The sequence below is a fragment of the Oncorhynchus nerka genome, linkage group LG4 (genome assembly GCF_034236695.1).
Source record: "Oncorhynchus nerka isolate Pitt River linkage group LG4, Oner_Uvic_2.0, whole genome shotgun sequence".
Taxonomy (NCBI): Eukaryota; Metazoa; Chordata; class Actinopteri; order Salmoniformes; family Salmonidae; genus Oncorhynchus; species Oncorhynchus nerka.
The window spans coordinates 35,469,269-35,492,145 of NC_088399.1; the positions used below are offsets into that span (position 1 = coordinate 35,469,269).

Sequence of the window (22,877 nt, forward strand, 5' to 3'; positions counted from 1 at the left end):
ACTGAAGTGAATAGTTGTAGAGCTGCATTGACTGAAACTGTTAGCTGATCATCTCCACCAAAGGTTATGACTGTTATTGAGAATGACTTTGAACTGAAGTAAAAAAAAAAAAAAAAACAAGCAGCATGTCTCCTCTCTTCCTGCAGACATATAATTTCAGTTTAAAAAATCAATAACCTAAAAATGTATGTTCTTAAAAATGTTTTGATCTCAGTCCATTTGGAGGTGACTTCTTTACGCCATGTAACCTTTTGCTGTCACCGAATTGATAGGTTGGAAACGAAAGACACATGTTTAATAAATACACTGACAAATAACATTAAGTAGTACAGGAAGTGAAACGTTTGACAAGAGATGAGAAAACATAGCACTCCTCTTGCAGTTCGCTAGGGAGAAAGGAACTTTGGTTCTAACTAAATTACTGTACATCAGCTGGGGAGACCGAAACACACCGCGAGTAACTTCCATTATCGAGCCGAGATAATGACATATAAATGCAATTATTGTGACGGATGGGCAGCAACAGCCTGACGTTGATTTGACTCCATCATCATAGTCATCATTGCAAGTCCCAATAGATCAGTAGATATAATACTGGAATTCCACTGGAATGTATCCATCATACTTAATGTTGAATCATGGATCTTGGACGGTTATCCCTTGTGCCAGAAGAATAGATACAGTATGAGTGGCAAGAATAGAAAAGGATAAGAATTCATGTATTGACTGCTAATGGCTCTCACACCATGTGCGGTGCTCCATTCACTTAACCAAAACGGTTAGCTTCAATGACCATGACATGAATTTTTGGATGAAATGTAAACAAACAATCTAACGTTTCCTTCAACTCTTATCACCCTGAAAAAAAACATGACCACCCCCAGTTCCAGATTGATTTCACACACATGGGACAAAGACAAGCTAGCATCTAATAGCAGTGAGCTGCGATGGAAAGTTCACCACCACGGCTGCAGTGCAAAGCATGCTGTATGCTATTTGTCCTTCTCCAGATTGTGGGGTGTGTTGATGTTATCAGAGGGGGCTTCCCTGATAGCTCACCCTACCCAAGTCAGTCACAGAAAAGCCACTCCACACAAGCACAACAACATGGCATCCAAAATTTGAGCTACATTGTAAGAAGTAACGTCATTTGGTTTCTCAACGTATGGTACTGTATATTGGTCCATCATTTCTCTCAGCTGACATGACTTATGAAGCATTTTATCTGTACCGTGTGTATAAAGGTCCACCACCCAAAGGACATCCAGACAATTAGACAACTGGGGGAAGCAATGGAGTAAACATGGGCCAGCATCCATGTGGAATGCTTTCGACACCTTGTAGAGTCCATGCTCAAACAAATTGAGGCTGCTCTGAGAGCAAAAGGCAGTGCAACTCAATATTAGGAAGGTGTGCCTAATATTTTGTACACTCAGTGTAACTCTTTATCACTGTGTAAGCTTGGGCCAAGCAGTACCTAAGACCGTAGTGTGCCAGTCCCTGAAACAACAATAATGAGAAACATGACATTAGTACTGTAACTAACAATACTATAGAGATCTATAACAAAAGAGCTAGGTGGCAGATAGGCCGTCCTGTTGCATTAATAAAACAACAATCTACATAAGTGTGCTACTCTCTTACTTTACAGCTCATGTTGCAGTAGTACCCCTGTGTCTCTGTTACTCTACAGTATCTTTGAGACCACAACATGTCACAGCTCTGGTGTAAAATATGTGGTGAAATAAATTGGAGGAGAGTGCAAGCTTAAGGGAGTGTGACAATTGGGGGAAACAGATCCCACAGTCCCAGTACAGCCCTGAAGAAAGGACAAAGAGCACAAAGTTACAGGCTGTTGTCTGTGGATATGCCAAGAACTACTGGACACAATTGGTTGAATCAATGTCGTTTCCACATCATTTCAACAACAAAAAACTCTATGTGATGATGTTGACTCAATGTGGAAAAGTGATTGGATGTGAAAAAAGTCATCAATGTAAGGAAATTGAGTAATTTTTTCACCCAACTTTGAACCTAAATCCAATGACATGGTGCATTTTGGGGGGGATTTCACATTGAATTCACATTAGTTGACCATGTATATCAAAAGCAGATGGAATCAGAGTGGACGTGATCTCCACAAGGGTATCTATCACTTCAATAGACAAAGACAAATAGTGTAGCAAATTTTATAAGCAAGAACTTTTGTCTTCTCATTTTAAAAGCTGTTTATACTGTATACTGTACATATACATGTCAGCAAAAGGGAATCATTTCCTCATACAGTTAGCATACATAGGGTATTTTTGTTGTTGGAAGAAGCAAAGTTTTAATATAGAAGCCCTGTTAAAAAAGTTGAAAATATTCCCTTCTATAAAAAAAGAATGCAAATCTGTGGAAACAGGTGCAATGTCCAACTCCTTTACTAATTTCTATTCATGTTAGAAGGGAGGGTATGCATGAACATGGCTCCTAGGTAAATACAAGTGGGAAAAAGAAATGAAGAAAGAGAGGTGACCTCCATCATTTCCTCACTTCAAAGAGCAGGAGGGGAGACGTGCTGGATCAGCGCGTGTTCAGGTCTGCCTTGACATCGTGTTTCTCAGTATAATTAGCCTACCAACTGAACACTGCTATCCTTCTTTGCCCCATCAAAGACTATGCTCTTCTCTACAGGCTTAATAGTTCTAGAATGTCTGCACAAACTGTCAGAAACCATCTCTGGGAAGCTCATCTGCGTGCTGGTCGTCCTCACCAGGGTCTTGACCTGACTGCAGTTCGGAGTCGTAACCGAATTCAGTAGGCAAATGCTCACCATAGCACGCTGGAGAAGTATGCTCTTCACGGATCCCGGTTTCAACTGTACTGGGCAGATGGCAGACAGTGTGTATGTAGGGGTGTGGTGGTCAAAAAATTGTCAGCCGGTGATTGTCAAGCAAATAACTGCCAGTCTCACGGTAATTGACTGTTAATGAACAAACACTCATTTAGCATCTCCTGGCTTCCACATATAGCCTTCAAGCCACTGATGGAGACCCTTGGAACATCTACATTTTAAAAAGTCAAAAAAAGTCCATGTAATATAGCCTACACCTTCACAATACATCCATTTTTTTTTATTTTAGACAGGTCTAAAGAAGCATGATATGATGAAAATATTTCAGAAGAACAGAGAAGCATACTCTGAATTGTCCTTATATTAGTCTTGATCTGTTCATTCCAAATGGTTGTGGGCTACACTAGTTCATTCAGCAGAAAATGTCACACACTGATCTGTTTCACCTGTCTTTGTGCTCGTATCCACCCCCTTCCAGATGTCACACATCATCCCAATTATCCCCAGTGTATTTATACCTGTGTTCTCTGTTCCCAGTTCGATTTGTTCGTCAAGCCTACCACCGGGTTTCCCCTTGCTCCTGTCCGTTTCAAGTTGTCCCGGTTTTGACCATTCTGCCTGCCCTTTCTGTACCTTGCCACACCACCCTGGATTACTGACCTCAGCCTGCCCTTGAGCTGTCGTTTTGTCTGCCCCCTGTTCTAGGAATAAACTTTTGTTATTTTGACATTGTCTGCATCTGGGTCTTCCCTGAAATGTGATAGAATTCTAAGTAAATATTCTGTGCCATTATTTTATGGTATGAAGAATACAATTGAAAAAAGCGGAATAAAATAGAAAGGATATTTTCTCCAAACATATAGCCAACATTTGTAGAACAACTAAAGATACATTAATAAATCTAAATTAAGCCTATAGGAATACCTATGTCTTTGTTAACCGCTCAACACAGAACAGCCGCATGTTAGGTACAGTTGAAGTTGGAAGTTTACATACACCTCAGCCCAATACATTTAAATTCAGTTTTTCACAATTCCTGATATTTAATCCTAGTAAAAATTCCCTGTCTTTGGTCAGTTAGGATCACCACTTCATTTTAAGAATGTGAAATGTCAGAATAATAGTAGAGTATGATTTATTTCAGCTTTTATTTCTTTCATCACATTCCCAGTGCGTCAGAAGTTTCCAAACACTCAATTAGTATTTGGTAGCTTTGCCTTTAAATTGTTTCATTTGGGTCAAACGTTTCAGGTAGCCTTCCACAAGCTTCCCACAATAAGGTGGGTGAATTTTGTTCCATTCCTCCTGACAGAGCTGGTGTAACTGAGTCAGGTTTGTAGGCCTCCATGCTCGCACACGCTTTGTCAGTTCTGCCCATACATTTTCTATAGGATTGAGGTCAGGGCTTTGTGATGGCCACTCCAATACCTTGACTTTGTTGTCCTTAAGCCATTTTGCCACAACTTTGGAAGTATGCTTGGGGTCATTGTCCATTTGGAAGACCCATTTGCGACCAAGCTTTAATATCCTGACTGATGTCTTGAGATGTTGCTTCAATATATCCACATACTTTTTCTTCTGCATGATGCCATCTATTTTGTGAAGTGCACCAGTCCCTCCTTTAGCAAAGCACCCCCACAACATGATGCTGCCACCCCTGTCCTTCATGGTTGGGATGGTATTCTTCGGCTTGCAAGCCTCCCCCTTTTTCCTCCAAACATAACGATGATCATTATGGCCAAACAGTTCTATTTTTGTTTTATCAGACCAGAAGACATTTCTCCAAAAAGTGCGATCTATGTCCCAATGTGCAGTTGCAAACCGTAGTCTGGCTTTTTTATTGTGGTTTTGGAGCAGTGGTTTCCTCCTTGCTGAGCGGCCTTTCAGGTTATGTAGATATACGACTCGTTTTACTGTGGATATAGATACTTTTGTACCCGTTTCCTCCAGCATCTTCAGAAGGTCCTTTGCTGTTGTTCTGGGATTGATTTGCACTTTTCACACCAAAGTATGTTAATCTCTAGGAGACAGAACGTGTCTCCTTCCTGAGCATTAGGATGGCTGCGTGGTCCCATGGTGTTTATACTTGCATACTATTGTTTGTACAGATGAACATGGTACCTTTAGGTGTTTGGAAATTGCTCCCAAGGATGAACCAGACTTGTGGATGTCTACAATTTTTTTTGTGAGGTCTTGGATGATTTCTTTTGATTTTCCCATGATGTCAAGCAAATAGGCACTGAGTTTGAAGATAGGCCTTGAAATACATCCACAGGAACACCTCCAATCGACTCAAATGATGTCAATTAGCCTAACAGAAGCTTCCAAAGCCATGACATAATTTTCTGGAATGTTCCAAGCTGTTTAAAAAGGCACAGTCAACTTCATGTATGTAAACTTCTGACCCACTGAAATTGTGATACAGTGAAATAATCTGTCCGTAAACAATTGTTGGAAAAATTACTTGTGTCATGCACAAAATAGATGTCCCAACCAAGACATTTGCGGAGTTGTAGAAAAACAAATTTTAATAACTCCAACCTAAGTGTATGTGAACTTCCGACTTCAACTATGTTTTTGAATATTTTTTATTCTGTATAGGCTTCCTTATTTTCACTCAATCAGTTAGTATTATGGAGTAACTACGATGTCGTTGACCCATCCTCAGTTGTTTTCTACTATCACAGCCATTAAACTCTGTAACTCTTTTAAAGTCACCATTGGCCTCGAGGTGAAATCCCTGAGCGGTTACCTTCCTCTCCTGCAACTGAGTTAGGAAAGATGCCTGTACATCATACAAATTGTAATGAATAACTTCACTATGCTTAAAGGGATATTCAATGTCTGCTTTTTCTTTTTTTTTTACCAATAGGTGCCCTTCTTTGCGAGATCTCTGTGTCTCTGTGTCTCTGTGTCTCTGTGGTTGAATCTGTGTTGAAATTCACTGCTTGACTGAGGGATCTTACAGATAATTGTATGTGTAGAGTACAGAGATGAGATAGTTATTAAAAATTAATGTTTAACACTATTACAGAGTAAGTCCATGCAACTTATTATGTGACATTTTCATTTTTACATTGTGCGGTATTGTGTGTAGGATGTAACACAACAAAATGTGAAAAAAAGCAAGTGGTGTGAATACTTTCTGTAGCCTCTATAAATAACCAAAAAAATAAGGCAAATTTTACAAACTAATGTAACATTCAACCTTAAATGTATTAACATCTATGGCCACATGTTGAGGTTAGTAACTATAAATGTTTTCCTATGTAATCATGTAAAGTGTGCATGTTCAAGATAGCATGCATAGGTCATCGCAGGTCTGTGGAGATCTTCACAGTTGCTGTAATAATCTGCGCAGAATCTCGAACGGCAAGGATCAATTCCACCATGTGCTTTTAATGTAGAGTCTCAACTGCAATCCCGGTCATTTGGTTCTGCTATTAGATGAAGCACAGCGATAACACAATCTGTTGTATAAATGAAATAAAATATCTGACATAGTATTCCCATTTGAACTTTGCTGTGCTTTTAAAATGGTTGAAAGCACAGTAATAGACATTTGGGTGACAACTAAACCACAATCAGACTGTTTGTTTTTCCAATGGAATTTGGTTGTGCTTTTAGATGGTTGAATCTTAGTGATAACACATTGGGAATTCAACTAACTTTTATTATGGATCCCCAAGTGGTGTGTCCAGTTGGTTAGGACTGCCATTTTGAATTGTTTCATTAATTATGTTCGTTGAGCAATCGCTATTATGGAGTTAAAAGTGCATTTGCACTTGTTCATGTTAAGGAAGAGCGCTCACACGTTTGCTGGGTGCTGATGTGGAGAAGGCACTGTGCATGGTGTGCAACCACCTGTGAAAAGAGCTACAATATACAGCTTGTTTCTGTTTGTTTGGGTTCTTATCAAGTGTGTGTGTATTACTGTCAGCTAATGGCTCAATAAAGTAAGGGTCTTGGAAATAAGGATATTGAGATTAAAGCTAAAGGATTCAGAGATGTTCTATTTGGCAACAACTTGACTTTAGTCAAGCTTTCATCAACATCTGAAAGGATATGGAAACACTTTATTTGACAGCCCTCCATCAGCTCCTATTTCCATGGTATCTCTGTATCCTTGAAGTCCAGGCTTAAACAAATGATCATTCTTACTGTACCCTAATTCAAAATCGCACTCATGCTACACCCAGCCTTTTTAATTCAAAGCACATAAAATAATGTTACAGGAGATTATGAATGGGAGAAAAAAAAGAACGTGGGCTAACAGGACATTGAGGAAGCTCTGGATCGGCTTACAATCCTGTTAGGTATGAAAGGGGATCCTTAGCAAATAGCATACTAATCCTGGGGAAATTTGCTGACTGGTGCACGTTCAATGTTACAAAGCTAATTTGGGCTCATATGGGCTACAGATAAAGTTATGTTGTGTATTCAAGGTATGCTACGCTGGGAAGTGTTTTTACAATAAGTATCTTTCAAAATAATTTCCCAACAAGATTTAAAAAAAAAATACATATTTTAGTTAGTTATTTATATAAAGTATTTTCATTCCTGCATATGAGTGCATTTCCATTATCACTATATTGCCATTGTTTGTGTCAGTATAATAATATAAATAATAATATAATAATATCAGCTTAATGTCACGGCTGTCAGAAACAAAGAAGTAGGAATTAGAATTTAATAGGATCTCTACGGTCAGAGAGGACAATCCACATGAAGATGTCGGCCCGTCATTGCAACTTGCTAACAGCTTCCACATTTCCACTACTTCCTCATTAAACCAAGATGCAAATAACCCAACCAAATGAAATGCAAATTAATTTAGTGCTTGATTGTGTCCACTAGCTAGCCTTCATGTTTAACAGCAATCAGACCAAATTGCTCTCTGCTGCCTGTTGATGCCACTAGCATTATGTTCCATAGAAGCTAGGAATCAGAGCAGCAAGTCATTAATATTCCTTCCGTCTTCACTCCTTCTTTTCACCTGAATGGTAATTGGAGTGTGGTGAATTCTGCATGAGAAGGCTGCTACTTCCTGATCATGGCTGCTCCAGCTCTTGTTCATGGCCCCGGGTCACTGTTTGATTGCATGCCTAAGTGGCACATGACGCGATTACCACACAGCTCGGCTTTGGCTTCAGTTCGACTCGCCACGGGTAGGGTTTTGCGTGTGTGAGGGGGGAAATATTATTATTATTTTAAATGAGAACCTGCCAAGTTGCCTTGGATGCCGTGATGTTCTGTAAACCGAATGCTTGACTGACTCACATCAACTCATTATAACTGAAATTATGATTCACCTCCATTTTAACAGAAATATTTGTTTGTCTCCGTATTGTTATTCGCAACATCAAAGGTGAGGACGTTCTTGCTAAAAACAAATATTGTGTTACAATAAATACAATGACACAAATAAAAAAAAGTTGACTCTGCGGGGAGATGGCTAGTTAAAGCGGCAGTACTTCAGCATAAGCCCCTCTGGCAGTGGGATTGGGAGATGAACACTTTCCTCCTCACCATCAAAGACACAGCTGTTCTCACCATGGGGATTTTAATACATACAGATAGCTGTTAGGACGACAGAATCCAAATAGCCAGTGGTCACAACGACACCACAACTAGGCCAAAACACTTTGCAAACTGGCAATTCAGGGAGAGAGAAGCACGAAATCACTGTTTAATTTAGCTCTGTTGGCAACCTGTTCCTGTTGGAGAGCAACGTTCTGCCAACCAAATGAAGGGTGTCTTTGCAAAGCATGCTGAATACTGCAGATCATATTTCTTTCTCCATGATTTATATTGGGTAAAATGCCAAGCCAGATGGAGACACATTGGTTTATTTTTTTGCTACCCAAGCGCATGCATGTGGTTGCATCAACACAGAATGTATTAGTTATTACACAAAATCATAATTTTACTCAATTTCAACTACACATGCTTGACAATTTCCACTGTGATTGTGTATAGCCTCCATCAAGAGGATTTAACCTTCGCTGTACACATAATACTCACAAATAAAATAAAATAAAACATCAAGCATTCTGTTGTGTCGAGTGGTGATGAGGGACAAGCCGTTTCTATCACCGACCTGTATTCTTAACCTCGGCGACACACACACACACACACACACCCACACACACACACACACACACACACACACACACACGCACACACACACACACAGAGCTGTAAATTCATGCTATGCACGTAACCGTCGCTCACCTTGACACGGCTCTTAGCCCACTCTAAACACGTGGGACCTACAGGACCTGGGTATTATATAGCTTTGCACTAGAACACTTCTTCTACAGGATAATTAGTGCAAGATCCCAACTAATCCAGAGCAGATATACACAATACCTGTCAAACTCACACTGGGAGTGTGTGTGTGTGTGCGGGTGTGCGTGTGTGTGTGTGTGTGTGTGTGTGTGTGTGTGTGTGTGTGTGTGTGTGTGTAAGCTTCAGAATGGAAAAGATAGAGAAAGTGAGAGAGTTTATAGCATACTAATGAGACTGAATTAGAGATAGTGTATAAGTGTGTGGGGTCCAACTCCCAATGTCCCTCAAGGCTTACCAGAAGTGCATGTTTGGTGGGACTCATTGCAGTAGTTTTTGGCTGTGCTGAATTACAGCTAAGATGGGATCTCACAGAAACATATTGTGAGGGGGGAAATAGAAATGGGACTCTGTAAAATGTCCCTGTTAAAACGCATTGAAAGTTGTGAACTTTCCTAAACACCTCGGTACCTCACGACATGGCTCCGTTTTCACTCCAAGGTGTGAAATGAAGGCTGATGTGAATCTAATTGCATGTCTTGTAGCTATCCTTTGTTCTCTGTGTTTTTTTTTAAATGACAGAAACTGATGAGGTAGGTCAGGGTATATCTGAACAAATACATAAGCATAGATAAAATTTTCAGGAGCATCTGTGGGATCCGTGATCATAGGGAGAATGTGTTGTGGTGGCGGCACTCCAAGGTGTAACCTAAAGGGAATTATGTAGGGAATCAAATTATCAGGTTCTTTATATTTACCGGAGTGATAATGTATCTAAGCCAAGACAATGGTCAAATTCAATTATGAATCACACTTTAGATTTCGATTCTGTGCTTGTCTAAAAGTCCATTTCTAATGTTACCACATGTTTAAATAATGAAAATAGTAAATACAATTTGTAATAAAGTTGAACAATTTCATTTTTGCAATTACTTTACACACATACTACAGCAAAATATAAAAAACTAAGAGTCAAGCAGGCACCTTGCTTTAAAATATGCTTGGTCTCCCTGAATCATTCTTCTACTCTGGTATACAGCACGCCTTCTCTCTGCAGATTAAAATGAAAGAAGGAGGAAGTGTAGCTAAAAAAGACTCAGGCTAGAGGTAGAGGTCACCTTCGGATAAGCTGGAGAACAACTGGAGCCCAAAAACAGAGTGATGCACGGTGTTTAATCCTGGCCGTGTTGTAGCGACCGGGGCCTGGTAGCCCGGAGGAGGACGTTTGCTGGCCGTTTGGATTTCATTTTGCTTTGATGCTGAAGATGGAGATGACAGTCCAACTGAGTGAGTCAGCCACCGAGAGACCATTGATTCCACTGTGCCTTTGATCCTGGTAGAAACCCACTCTTCTTCCAACATTAGACATTGTCTAGCTAGCTGTCCGTACTTATGGTGTGGTGAAGCTGATGGTATACTAATACTGTGTAGGCTCTATCTGATATTGATGTTGTTTATTCATGATTACTTGGTTGTCTAGAGAAAATAAATGTATCAAAAGGATTAAGATTATTATCGTCTAAGACAAAAATAAACGATGAAAATATTGGATGCTGGAAACGTATTGGGCTTTACTGAAAAAAATGTATTGAAGCTGAATTATCAAAAGGGAGAAAGAACTAACTGGGAATCTATATGTAATTGCAAAGGGCCAAATTATCATCTAAAAAAAGGTGTTATGTAACGCTTGTAATGCTTTTTGCAAAGCAATATTTTCTATTTCACTTTCATTTCTCCTTTTCTCCTAATCCTGAACAATTGAATTGGCCTTCTTTTCCTGGTGCCATTGGCTTTTCAGAGAAATTAAACCTACTTAACCGACAAGCAAAAAAATACTCATACGGAACAAAATACAATTTTTTTTGCAGCAACAGAAAATGTATGTCCTTAGATGAGAGTAGAATAAGCAAAACATTTTTTTTTAAATAAATAGTGGCATTCTCTGCTTGTTATAAGAAGTAGGTTTTGACGACGGCGTGTGAAAACAACGCCGATGTTTGAAAGCATCCGACTCCCAGGCAGAGTGGCACAGGAAACATGGCAGGCCGGGGATCAGCAAGGGTACGGAGGGACATCTGCAGACTAGCAGAGGTACCCGCTTCCCCTGCCAGGGCTGGATAGATGTGTTAAAGCGGGGGCCCTGGTCGTTTATTGTCAGTTTATCATGTAAGACAGGCCTCATGTCAGCTATAGAAGGACTACTAGGAGAAAGACTACCCCCAGCATAACCAGTTGGGTTTTTAACAACATGCCAGAGCATCGGGTATATGGCACAGGAGAAGAGGAGAGCAGACACAAGTTAAGTTGACTTAGTTACAACTCAATCACCTGACACCGTCATGCGCATATCATTATTCCACACTGCAGAGAACTGAAAATTCAATCTGCCTGCCGCGGACTGATATTGACAGAAATAAAATGTGCCTAGTACAATAGGAATAGGGATAGGAAAACAATAACCTGTCAAATGGCATCAATGGAGGAAAAGCCAGTGGTTTTAATAGTACATTTCAAGTGCAGGCTTCAATCTGTGCCATGGTTTATCAAATTCTACCTTGGGAGTTGGATGACTTTGCGTAGAAGCCACATATTGGTATTCATTTATACAATATACCCAGTAATGAAATGAGGTCCTGTTAATTCTCTGTTTTTACTGTTTGTTGCATTTTCATTCTCTTTTATCCTTTTAAGTTCTGAAACCCGCAACCCCCCTCCGTACTACTCTCTGCCTGTCACTCAGCTTTGTCTTTTGTTATCTCAAAAGCAGCCTCTTTTGTCATATCCCAAATCAAATTGTCATTGCAGAAGTGATAGTACTTTAGAGGAAACCCAAACCACAGTACAAGCATCATTGAAACTATTCAATTATTCAACATGTTATCCAAATAGTGTTTTGTTCGAGGAGGAACACTCTACAGCCTCTTAATGCAAAGTGACAGAATTCAGCCTAGCACACCCCTTTCCCCCCTCTACTCCACACCATGTCCTTATCCTTTGGCTTCTATTGTAAAAATGATTTTATTTTAAGAGGGCATCCATTAGGAAGTCTACTTTTTATTAAGTGGCAGGGGACACCAGAGCAGACCAAAGAGCAAGCGGATTAACTAAACATAATAACTTGTATAAATCAGTGTCATGTTAATATACATTTACTTCCCACAGACTGCACAGCTCTTTAAAGTATATGTGTAGAACATTTATACATCTTTGGTGAATTATTTAGCGGACTGGCCACCCCTCATAACCTGGTTCCTCTCTAGGTTTCTTCCTAGGTTCTGGCCTTTCTAGGGAGTTTTTCCTAGCCACCGTGCTTCTATACCTGCATTGCTTGCTGTTTGGGGTTTTAAGCTGGGTTTCTGTACAGCACTTTGTGACATCAGCTGATGTAAGAAGGGCTTTATAAATACATTTGATTGATTGACGTACCACTCCTCCTGTTTCTGACAAGGATCCAGACTAAGAAGAGATAAAGCTAAATCATCTGAGATATTCAATCCCCTTACACTGAATGTTAAAGTTGGCCATAAAGACAGAAGCGTGTAACTGAGGGGCTTGGAGGGAGTCAGTTACAGCGGGATAGCGGCACTATATTATATGATAACCACGGCAACAAAGCCCAACAGAAATCTATCAAAGGGCTGACTGTCAGTATTGGGCTCATCCGGCCAGAGAGGAAGCAAGATTGGCTGGCACTTTATTTTTCTGTTGATGTCATGACAAGAGTGTGGACCCCTGGTTTCAACTGACACCAAACAAAGATGAGATAGGTGAAGACGGCAAGATGACCTCTACTGGCTCCATCACTGGGGTTGTCACTGAACCTCTGGAAGCTTTCAGAGCAAAAACAGAGAAGAGCCTCTGTGGAATACAGATTGACAGAATGGTACTTGATTAGTAACCAGGCAACCTGTCATTAGTTCGACACGTCTCAAGCTATAGCCTATCTTTAATTGTGAGCCGAGTGTCAATGACATCTCCTCTGACAGTCATATAGCCCTATGAGTGGTTGTGGAAGAAGGTGTTAGCTACACAGCAACTGACTGGTGAGGATGGGGAACAAAGTCTTCTCTACTCCTACGCCATATCTCAATGTGTTACTATTGAATTCTGGCCTCAGTCACACCAAGCAGTATTTTGAAACAAATGTCATGCCAAAATCTAAATGCAGAAATAGCTAGCAATTTTATCCCATTTGCACAACGATTCATTTGTTTTTCTCTAGTCAGATCTTCAAACAGCATTTTCATTATCTCCAGGACAATACCAGTGTCTACATTATGTGAAAATGTCACCTTTCTACATAGAAAAAAAAATGAAGTTAAAAAGTTCTAACCGATGACATCAAAGGTTATAACTTTTTAATCATGCCCTATGATGTCACAGAAGCATATTTTAAAGACCTTTCTTCTCATGTGTTTTTAACCACATCATAGAAACACCATTTTCGCATATGTAGACACTGGTTTGGTGCTGAAGATAATGAATGAGGTTGAAAAGTGGCGGATTCGCCCTTTAAGCTATGCTCATGTGAAGCTATTGTTGGGTTCACCTTGGGGTCATGATAGGGGCTGTACCAAATGTTTGATGTATTATAATAGTTGATTATGCTTATGTTGTATTAATAGAAGGGGAAGAGTTATAAGACCCCTCCCTCCTTACATGTATAGGGTCCTAGACTACAGATATAGATATATAGATAGTTATATTCATTATAAAGGTTTAATATTATTCCACAGTCTTTTCTAGTCTACCTCTTATAAAGAAACGGTCTGAGAAATGTGTGACTGTGAGACAGAACTCTGCAAAGGAGTGAACGAGATAAGAGACTAGTCAGACATTCCACTATAAATCAACTTGGGGAGTGGACATTTACTGCTGAGCCTTTAGATAACACTGAAACTCTTGTTTGTATAGTTGTGTATGCATGGGCTTGGTCTCGTGAGTAGAAGGTAATGACGTAGGCAGTGACATCACTAAGGCTGAACTTCGGGCTTAATAAAATAACTTGGACCCTTTACTATTTTGCAGAACTTACTCGGAAACATGCATGCTATGTTCCTGTTGTCAACTTCTGTTTGCAATTGCATTAATAAAGGTTTTTGATTGATTTAATTAAAGATATAGTCTGAATGCTAATTTCACCAATGAGCCAATGATTGACAAGGAACGAACCCCACACTATTATTGACATCCGACAAATACCTGATTGCCACATAAATGATTGATCCATTGAGATGCATTTTGGATGGAAGGACAAAGGAACGAACAGTACAATACAACATTTGAAAAGCAACACTACTACTAACATGGGATAAGATGGCACAATTAATGTAAACCCTGCAACATAGCCAAAAGAACCAGCTGATTCCAGATTTGAACAACAACCACAACTTGACAGCGACATGAGCGAGCGGTGCTTCCTGTAACACACTCCATTACTAACACAAGTCATGCTGAGGAGAGATGCAATCATCATGGGTCGCTGACCACAATTCCTTCCCGATTCCACGGCTGAAGCCATCACTTAGCCCGTTGCAGCCTGGTTAAATTGGCACATTAACTATGAGCTTGAGCCTTGACACTGATTAGTCAAAAACACCCTCAACCTTTCCTGTGTTCACTCACAATGACTGGATGTTTGGCAAGGTGAGAAACAATCTCTGAATTCTTGTGGAACAAAGAGGCTTTTGCTAATAATAACGGTATGGCTTTCTTTAAAAAATGCTTTTACTAAGAGTGATAGTCAATACTGAAAATGAGAATGTATCTTAGCTGTAGTGAGAATACCCGACCAGAGGTTACACACAACTGAAGAAGACCCGATAGAACTTGACGGCCTACAAATGCAACACCTCAGGCAACTATACCCTCAGGGCTGAGAGGTGATGTCATTGTTAAGCAATGCTAATCATTTGACTGACATATGACATTGCCGTACTGTTTAACATATTTTCTTATCGTCATAGACAATGAGTAACACCAAGCAACAGACGGAGAAAATTCTGATCACAAACCCACAATGGAACAAATCCAGGGACTCATGACAGATCCAGGTCCTTTATGACAGGAGGCTTCCAGACTCCCATCTTAGCTCCACAGTGTACCCTGACCCCACCTGCACTCTCAACACCCCTCCCTGCTCCCCCAGCAGTATGCAGCTCAAACCCTGACGTGTGATTGAGACGTACCGCCGTGAGTACAGCACTCTGGGCCACAGGGTATGTACCTCTCCACTGGAGCCAACTTGCTTTTTCTATTTATTTTTTCCCCTCCCCTTACTCTCCACAGTTGCTTTCAATCCCCTATCTGCCAGACAGGTTTGAGCGAGTGAGTGAGTGAGTGAGTGAGTGAGTGAGTGAGTGAGTGAGTGAGTGAGTGAGTGAGTGAGTGAGTGAGTGAGTGAGTGAGTGAGTGAGTGAGTGAGTGAGTGAGTGAGTGAGTGAGTGAGTGAGTGAGTGAGTGAGTGAGTGAGTGAGTGAGTGAGTGAGTGAGTGAGTGAGTGAGAGAGAGAGATGGGGAAGGGTTCGCGAGGACAAGCCAATAGAGTGATAATATGATATACAGAAACATGAGAAGTGCTAGAAAGGAAACAGTGTAGATGTCAGAAAAGATAAAGGAGAATTGAATTTGAACTGTTGGTCTTCCACTAGGTGCCTCAGTGCTTTATAAGGTTAGTCGGTAATGAGGTGTTTCAAAATCAGCCATGTACAGTACTGAACAAAGTGATTTCCTTTGAGCCCAAGTAGCTCTAAAATCTGTCAAATTCATCATCTGGATTTGCCAGTAAGAAGTTTATAAGGTGCATTATTTATAGCCTTTAATTTTAAACAGGAAACTTAAAACTGCATACACAAACACAACCACACACAGATCTAACCAAAAACACTAAGGCATAACAAAATGCACCATCTTGCAGATGCCAACACAGAGCAGAGCAGTGGCCACTGCATATGAAATACCTCTGGTGTGTCGCCCTGCTTTCAAATGATGCACAAAAATGGGAAAGAGAAAAATGGGGGGGAAAGGATTCCTCTGCGTCCTTTTCCTTCTGTGCTTTCTATGCTCATCCATTCTCAATGACATTCATGGTAATAAATCAAGACTGGGCGCTGTGGCCAGAGGGGCGAGCATCTGAAAGACTGGTCAGTGAAACACTCCCCCTCCAGCCTACCTGTGACCACCATACTTCATTCACAAATTAAAATGCAGAGATGGGAACTGAGGGAGCCGAGTGGAGTCTCACTATTCTGCTTTTGAATAAAGGGAGATGTGTCCGTCTGTGTTTTCATAATGTGTTAGCGTGTGTGCAGTAAGGCCTAAGTCTTGGTATCATCCTGGGGCATCAACATTTTGTCGTTATGTAAGAAAGGAGAGGGAAAACAGATACGGAAAAAAATACTGATGGGATAGTGTGGGATTCCCTCCCACCAAGTCATTCTGATTTCATAGTTAATGTTTCCCTTTAATCCCCTCTATTTGCTTTATTGCTCAATCAGAAATCAAACAAATATGCCAGCTATATTGTTGGGAGCATCAGGAACATGTCAGCTACTATTACAGTAGACTACACTACTTAGAATAAAAACACAGAGTACAATATGATGGCCTCATGGCATACATACTGTCAGGAATACCACCACATACACTGTCAGTAGTACTACCATTACTTGGAGAAAAAAGTCCATATTGACACATAATATCACTATACTGTATGGCTATCTATCTTCATGTTAACTTGTCAATACTGTCATACTGAGGTGCCCTTTACTTAAAAAAATAAACCACAACAAGGACATACTGTCGTGTAAGTGGATATCAACTGCCAGTTTGGATACAGCTACTATCCATTTCCTACAAATAACTACAGTTGAAGTCGGAAGTTTACATACACCTTAGCCAAGTACATTTAGACTCTGTTTTTCACAATTCCTGACATTTAATCTTAGCAAAAATTCCCTGTTTTAGGTCAGTTAGGATCACTACGTTATTTTAAGAATGTGAAATGTCACAATAGTAGAGAGAATTATTTATTTCAGCTTTCATTTCTTTCATCACATTGCCTGTGGGTCAGAAGTTTACATACACTCAATCAGTATTTGGTAGCAATGCCTTCAAATTTTTAACTTGGGTCAAATGTTTCGGGTAGCCTTCCACAAGCTTTCCATAATAAGTTGGGTGAATTGTGGCCCATTCCTCCTGACAGAGCTGGTGTAACTGAGTCAGGATTGTAGGCCTCCTTGTTCACACACATTTTCAGTTCTGCCCACACATTTTCTATAGGATTGAGGTCAGGGCTTTGTGATGGCCACTCCAATACCTTGACTTTGTTGGAAGTATGCTTGGGGTCATTGTCCATTTAGAAGACCCATTTGCGACCAAGCTTTAACTTCTTGACTGATGTCTTGAGATGTTGCTTCAATATATCCACATAATTTTCCTTCCTCATGAAGCCATCTATTTTGTGAAGTGCACCAGTCCCTCCTTTAGCAAAGCACCCCCACAACATGATGCTGCCACCCCCGTGCTTCACGGTTGGGATGGTGTTCTTCGGCTTGCAAGCCTCCCCCTTTTTCCTCCAAACATAACGATGGTCATTATGCCCAAACAGTTCTATTTTTGTTTCATCAGACCAGAGGACATTTCTCCAAAAAGTATGATATTTGTCCCCATGTGCAGTTGCAAACCGTTGTCTGTCTTTTTTATGGCGGTTTTGGAGCAGTGTCTTCTTCCTTGCTGAGCGGCCTTTCAGGTTATGCCGATATAGGAGACTCGTTTTACTGTGGATATAGATACTTTTGTACCTGTTTCCTCCAGCATCTTCAGAGGTCCTTTACGGTTGTTCTGGGATTTATTTGCTCTTTTCCCACCAAAGTACGTTAATCTCTGTCACGTTCTGACCTTAGTTCCTTTGTTATGTCTTTGTTTTAGTTTGGTCATGGTGTGAGTTGGGTGGGTTGTCTATGTTCCGTTTTCTATGTTGTGTTTTTGCGTTTGGCCTGGTATGGTTCTCAATCAGAGGCAGGTGTCGTTTGTTGTCTCTGATTGAGAATCATACTTAGGTAGCCTTTTCCCACTTGTGTTTCGTGGGTGTTTATTTTCTGTTCTGTGTTTGTATTTCACCGTTCAGGACTGTTTACGTTTCGTTCTCATGTTTTGTTTGAGTATACGTGTTCATTAAAAGAGAATATGAATAATTACAACGCTGCACCTTGGTCCTCCTCTCTTTCTCCCAACGACGAACGTTACATTCTCTGGCGATACAGTGAATTATAAGTGAAATAATTTGTCTGTAAACGATTGTTGGAAAAATTACTTGTGTCATGCACAAAGTAAATGTCCTAACCGACTTGCCAAAACTATAGTTTGTTAACATGAAATTTGTGGAGTGGTTGAAAAACGAGTTTTAATGACTCCAACCTAAGTGTTTGTAAACTTTCGACTTCAACTGTACGTCTGGGAATTTCCAGGGATCTCACAATACAAGATCATCACGATACTAAGGTGCAGATATGATCTGTATTGCGCTTCTCACAATTCTATATGTATTGTCATTCGATAATTGTGATTTAATTATAATTCGGTGTAACAAACAAATTGCTCACTACATGTCTGCTGCAGCGGGATACGAGGGAGCCATGAGAAACCGAGTTTTGATCAGTCATACTAATTTGCACAATTTTTATTTTTTATATGGAAAACAAGCTATGAAGGGAAAATACGGGAGTTTTTGGTGCAGGTACAAAAAACGAGCAAAAAAAATTATTGTGATATTGTCAAGACGATACAATATATCATCAAAAATAATATTCTGATACCTTACCATATCTCCCCCCCCCCCCATTCACAACAAATAACCTTGGAGCCCCCTTTGACTGACCCGGTAAGGCTTCTGATGACGCCAGAAAATCCCTCAGTGCATGCTGTGGTGCTTGACGTCTGACCGCTACCCAGCCAGGCTGCCCAGTGAATGATCTTCTACAATGCATTCAGAAAGCATTCACACCCCTTGACTTTTTTCACATTTTGTTGTGTTACAGTCTGAATTTAAAATGGAATAAAATGGCTGTCTAGAAATAATCAACAACCAACTTGACAGAGCTTGAAGAACTGTAAAAAAGAATAATGTGCAAATATTGTGTGCAAAGGTCTTAGAGACTTAACCAGAAAGACTCACAGCTGTAATCGCTGCCAAAGGTGCTTCTTTTTTTACCCCTTTTTCTCCCCAATTGGTAGCTACAGTCTTGTCTCATCGCTGCAACTCCCATTCGGACTGGCAAAGGTTGAGAGCCGTGTGTTCTCCGAAACACAACCCAACCAAGCCGCACTGCCCACAAGACCCGGAAGCCAGCCGCACCAATATTTCAGAGGAAACACTGTGTACCTGGTGACTGTGTCAGCGTGCACTGCAACCAGCCCCCCACAGGTGTCACTAGTGCACGATGGGACTAGGACATCCCTGCTGGCCAAGCCCTCCCCTAACCCGAGCGACACTGGGCCAATTGTGCACTGCCCAATGGGTTAACAGAGCCTTGACTCAAACCCAGAATCTCTAGTGGCACAGCTAGCACTTCAATGCGGATTTTAACATGTACTGATCAGGGATGTGAATACTTACGTAGATTAGATATTTCTGTATTTAATTTTCAATAAATTTGCAAAAACAAAAAATAGCATATTTTCACTTTATCATTATGGGGTATTGTGTGCAGATGGGTGGGAATATTATTATATTTTTTAATTCACTTTGAATTCAGGCTGTAACACAACAAAATGTGGAATAAGAAATGGTATGAATACTTTCGGAAGGCACTAATCTAAATCAAGACCTGATTAAATCCATCCCCACCCCCTACACAAAGAGCAGTCATGGCGCGAGCACAGCAAATTTGCTGGCTGGCTGAATGGAAGGACAGAGAGTCCTAACTCAAGAGTCGACGCGTGTCCTTAATGAGAAAAGAAAGTGATTTACAAGCATATGCTCCAGACCCTGCAGTCTGTTTAGTCTGCAGTCTCAATGCTGCTGGGCTGAGAGAGAGATAAAGTGAGACACAGAGAGACAGACCGACAGAGAGAGAAACATAGAGAGAGAGAGAGCGAGAGATGGGTTCCACAACATGTGCGGGTTACTATATTAGTCAGGTGTTGTGCATAGTCACAACAGGCAATGCATTGTTCGATTGCCATGGGGTCTATATGATTCATACTCAGGGAATGTATATATGGTTGTACATATCAACTAGTTTGACACAGTCTGTTGACCCACACACAGATGACTACTACCTCTGAATGTGAATATAAAACAGTCATGCTGTTTACTATCACATTACAATAACACAGGCCTACGGTCGACAGTCACTGTCCAATCACTGAAGCCCCTTAGTTCTTCTAAGGCATTTGGTATTCAATTACAGAACCACATGGGTAAACACATGCGCATATATTATATTCATGGGCAGGAGGTGTGGAAAGCCAAAACCTTGTTTTTCATATAGGATTAACTGTGTGTATGTTATTTGAAGATTGACAGCTGTGGCCCACTGCTGTGCTTATAAAGATATTTTTCTAAGGGACACAAATAAACACTACTCAATCAATGCAAGGCAGAGTCAACCTCATATGTGGGCCCTGGCCTAAACCTTGCAATTTGCAATGAGAAAATTACGACACTGTAGCAAGCTTACATTATTATGCATTTCTTAATCTAACTTCCTTCAATGCTGCACATGTCCTAGTCTTCTGCTATGAAAAATGTGTTCATAAAAATACAAAATACCAATTTCATGCAGATTTGCACAGCTAAATTGCAATCTATGCATTCCCTCACTGCCTAATACTTAAGGCTATGCATGTCACTTACAGTCATAATTTGTCATAGTACACAAAAATGACCCAATTGGTGTGTGTATGTGCGCGCGGTGAGTGAGAGAGCCATGTACTAATGGTGTCGAGTTCATTCTTGCGTTTTCATTACATGAGTGGTGTTTAGATACATATATAAGTTTCCAACTCTGTTTTACTCCCTGTACCAGATAGATATGGCACAGTGGCTCTTCCCGTTGATTGGCCAACACACCTCTACTTGGGCTATCATGTTGTTAACATTAAACTGCCATCATTTTCAGATGACACTTCACTGTGTAGAATAAGTATTTACATTTTGAATGTACGAAAACAATTATTGTAATTCAGTAAATATAGTCTATACCACCGGTCAGGCATATGTTAGTGGTCCCTACGAGCAACCATTGTAAAGCCAGTGATGGATTGGGGGACAGTAAAGAGGCAGTAAGATTATAATGTTCTTACCCAGTGTGAAGTATGGGAGAGCGGTGTTGTCAAGATCATCCATAACGGAAATTCGTCCAGGTAGGTCTGTTCTAACGAATAAAAGGAGTCGGGACTCCCCTCCTCCTCCGGCCACGCTCCCCGAGCCACCGCCGGTGAAACTGAACTCATTCTCGCGGAGTACAGGCAGGGTAGAAACGGTAACGGTTTTAACTTCACACGGGCTCTCTGCGTCGTTTTCCTTCTCCCTCTCCTCATCAAGCATCGCTCCCACTCTGCTTCCCCGGACTGTAGCGGTCCCTGTCAGCAAGAGCCCCATGAGGAGGAGGACGTGGTGCTTTACTCTCCCTGCCATCCCGCTCCCAATGCGCGGTTCTCTAGCTTTGAGTGCGGCACTTAAACTGCTTGTTCGTTTATACTACAGCCACTGCACGCGCTCGGTAGTCATGTCTGTCCAGGAGGCGGCAGCACAGGTGTAGTCAGATCTGTAGCCTAATACTTTTTTTTCTCCAACTTGCTTCCTTCTGTGTTGATGTATACACATCATTTCTCATAATGCGGATATAAGGTTCTGTGCGACCTCACCATAGATATGAAATGAAAGAAATAGGGAATACATTTGTCTTGAAACAGCTTTTTCACGCAATCAAGGATATGCTTTTCGAGGCAACCAATGGAAGTCGAGTCTCCACGACTGTTATGAAGTTATAATGTATGTTTTGATGGTAAAGTTCGATTTTTCGTGTAGGTGCATTCATTTTATAATTACAAAGGGTTTTGCATGTGGGAAATAGCATTTTATGTTTGTGATGGATTGACAAATGTCACTTCTATTTTGCTAGGCTGTCTATTTTGTCATGTGTCTGTCTGTGAATGCACTTCAACCAGTGGCGGACTGGGACCATCAATCGGCCATGGCATTTCTAACACACCGGCCCATTTGTTTGCTTGAGGACCGGATATGATCAGTTTGCACAAACGCACCCACTTTGCTGAAAATGGACCAGCTGGGCAAATGCCAGATGGCCAGTCCATCCCCGACTTCAACTACAGTAAGGGTGGAGAAAGGATAGTCTACTGCTCAGAGTGGGAATTACACCATGACATTCGGGGGTCTTTATTGAGTGCACACACTTGAGCCTAAAGATAAAAACGTCATTTAAACGGTATTAACACAACCAGTCATGATATTTTCATCTGATTGTCAAACAAATCACTTCAAAAAGTAGGCTACCTGTGTTCATTCACTCCAAAAGAATTCCATCATACAAACTGCATGTAGCCTAAAAAGCCATTGTTACAAAACACAAAAAAGTGTGCCCACACCCCCTCAACGGTCACTTACCTTACATTTTGCTCCCCCTATGGACATTCCCCCTCCCTATACTTTCAGTGCATCTTTCTGCAGAAAACACAGAATGTACTTGCATTTACCCTCCACTAGGCCGGCACCACTGCCCGTGGCCTA

General features: G+C 40.8%; 1 protein-coding gene across 1 annotated transcript in view; it reads right to left on the reverse strand.

Moving 5' to 3' along the window:
• LOC135571396 (astrotactin-2-like) overlaps positions 1-21,791 on the reverse strand; it is a 64,235-nt gene extending 42,444 nt beyond the window's left edge. The window contains exon 1 of the mRNA XM_065017484.1: positions 21,431-21,791. Coding sequence (XP_064873556.1) covers positions 21,431-21,764 — 334 coding nt within the window. The 5' untranslated portion in view covers positions 21,765-21,791. The remainder of the gene's footprint in view (positions 1-21,430) is intronic.
• Positions 21,792-22,877: the final 1,086 nt, after the last annotated feature.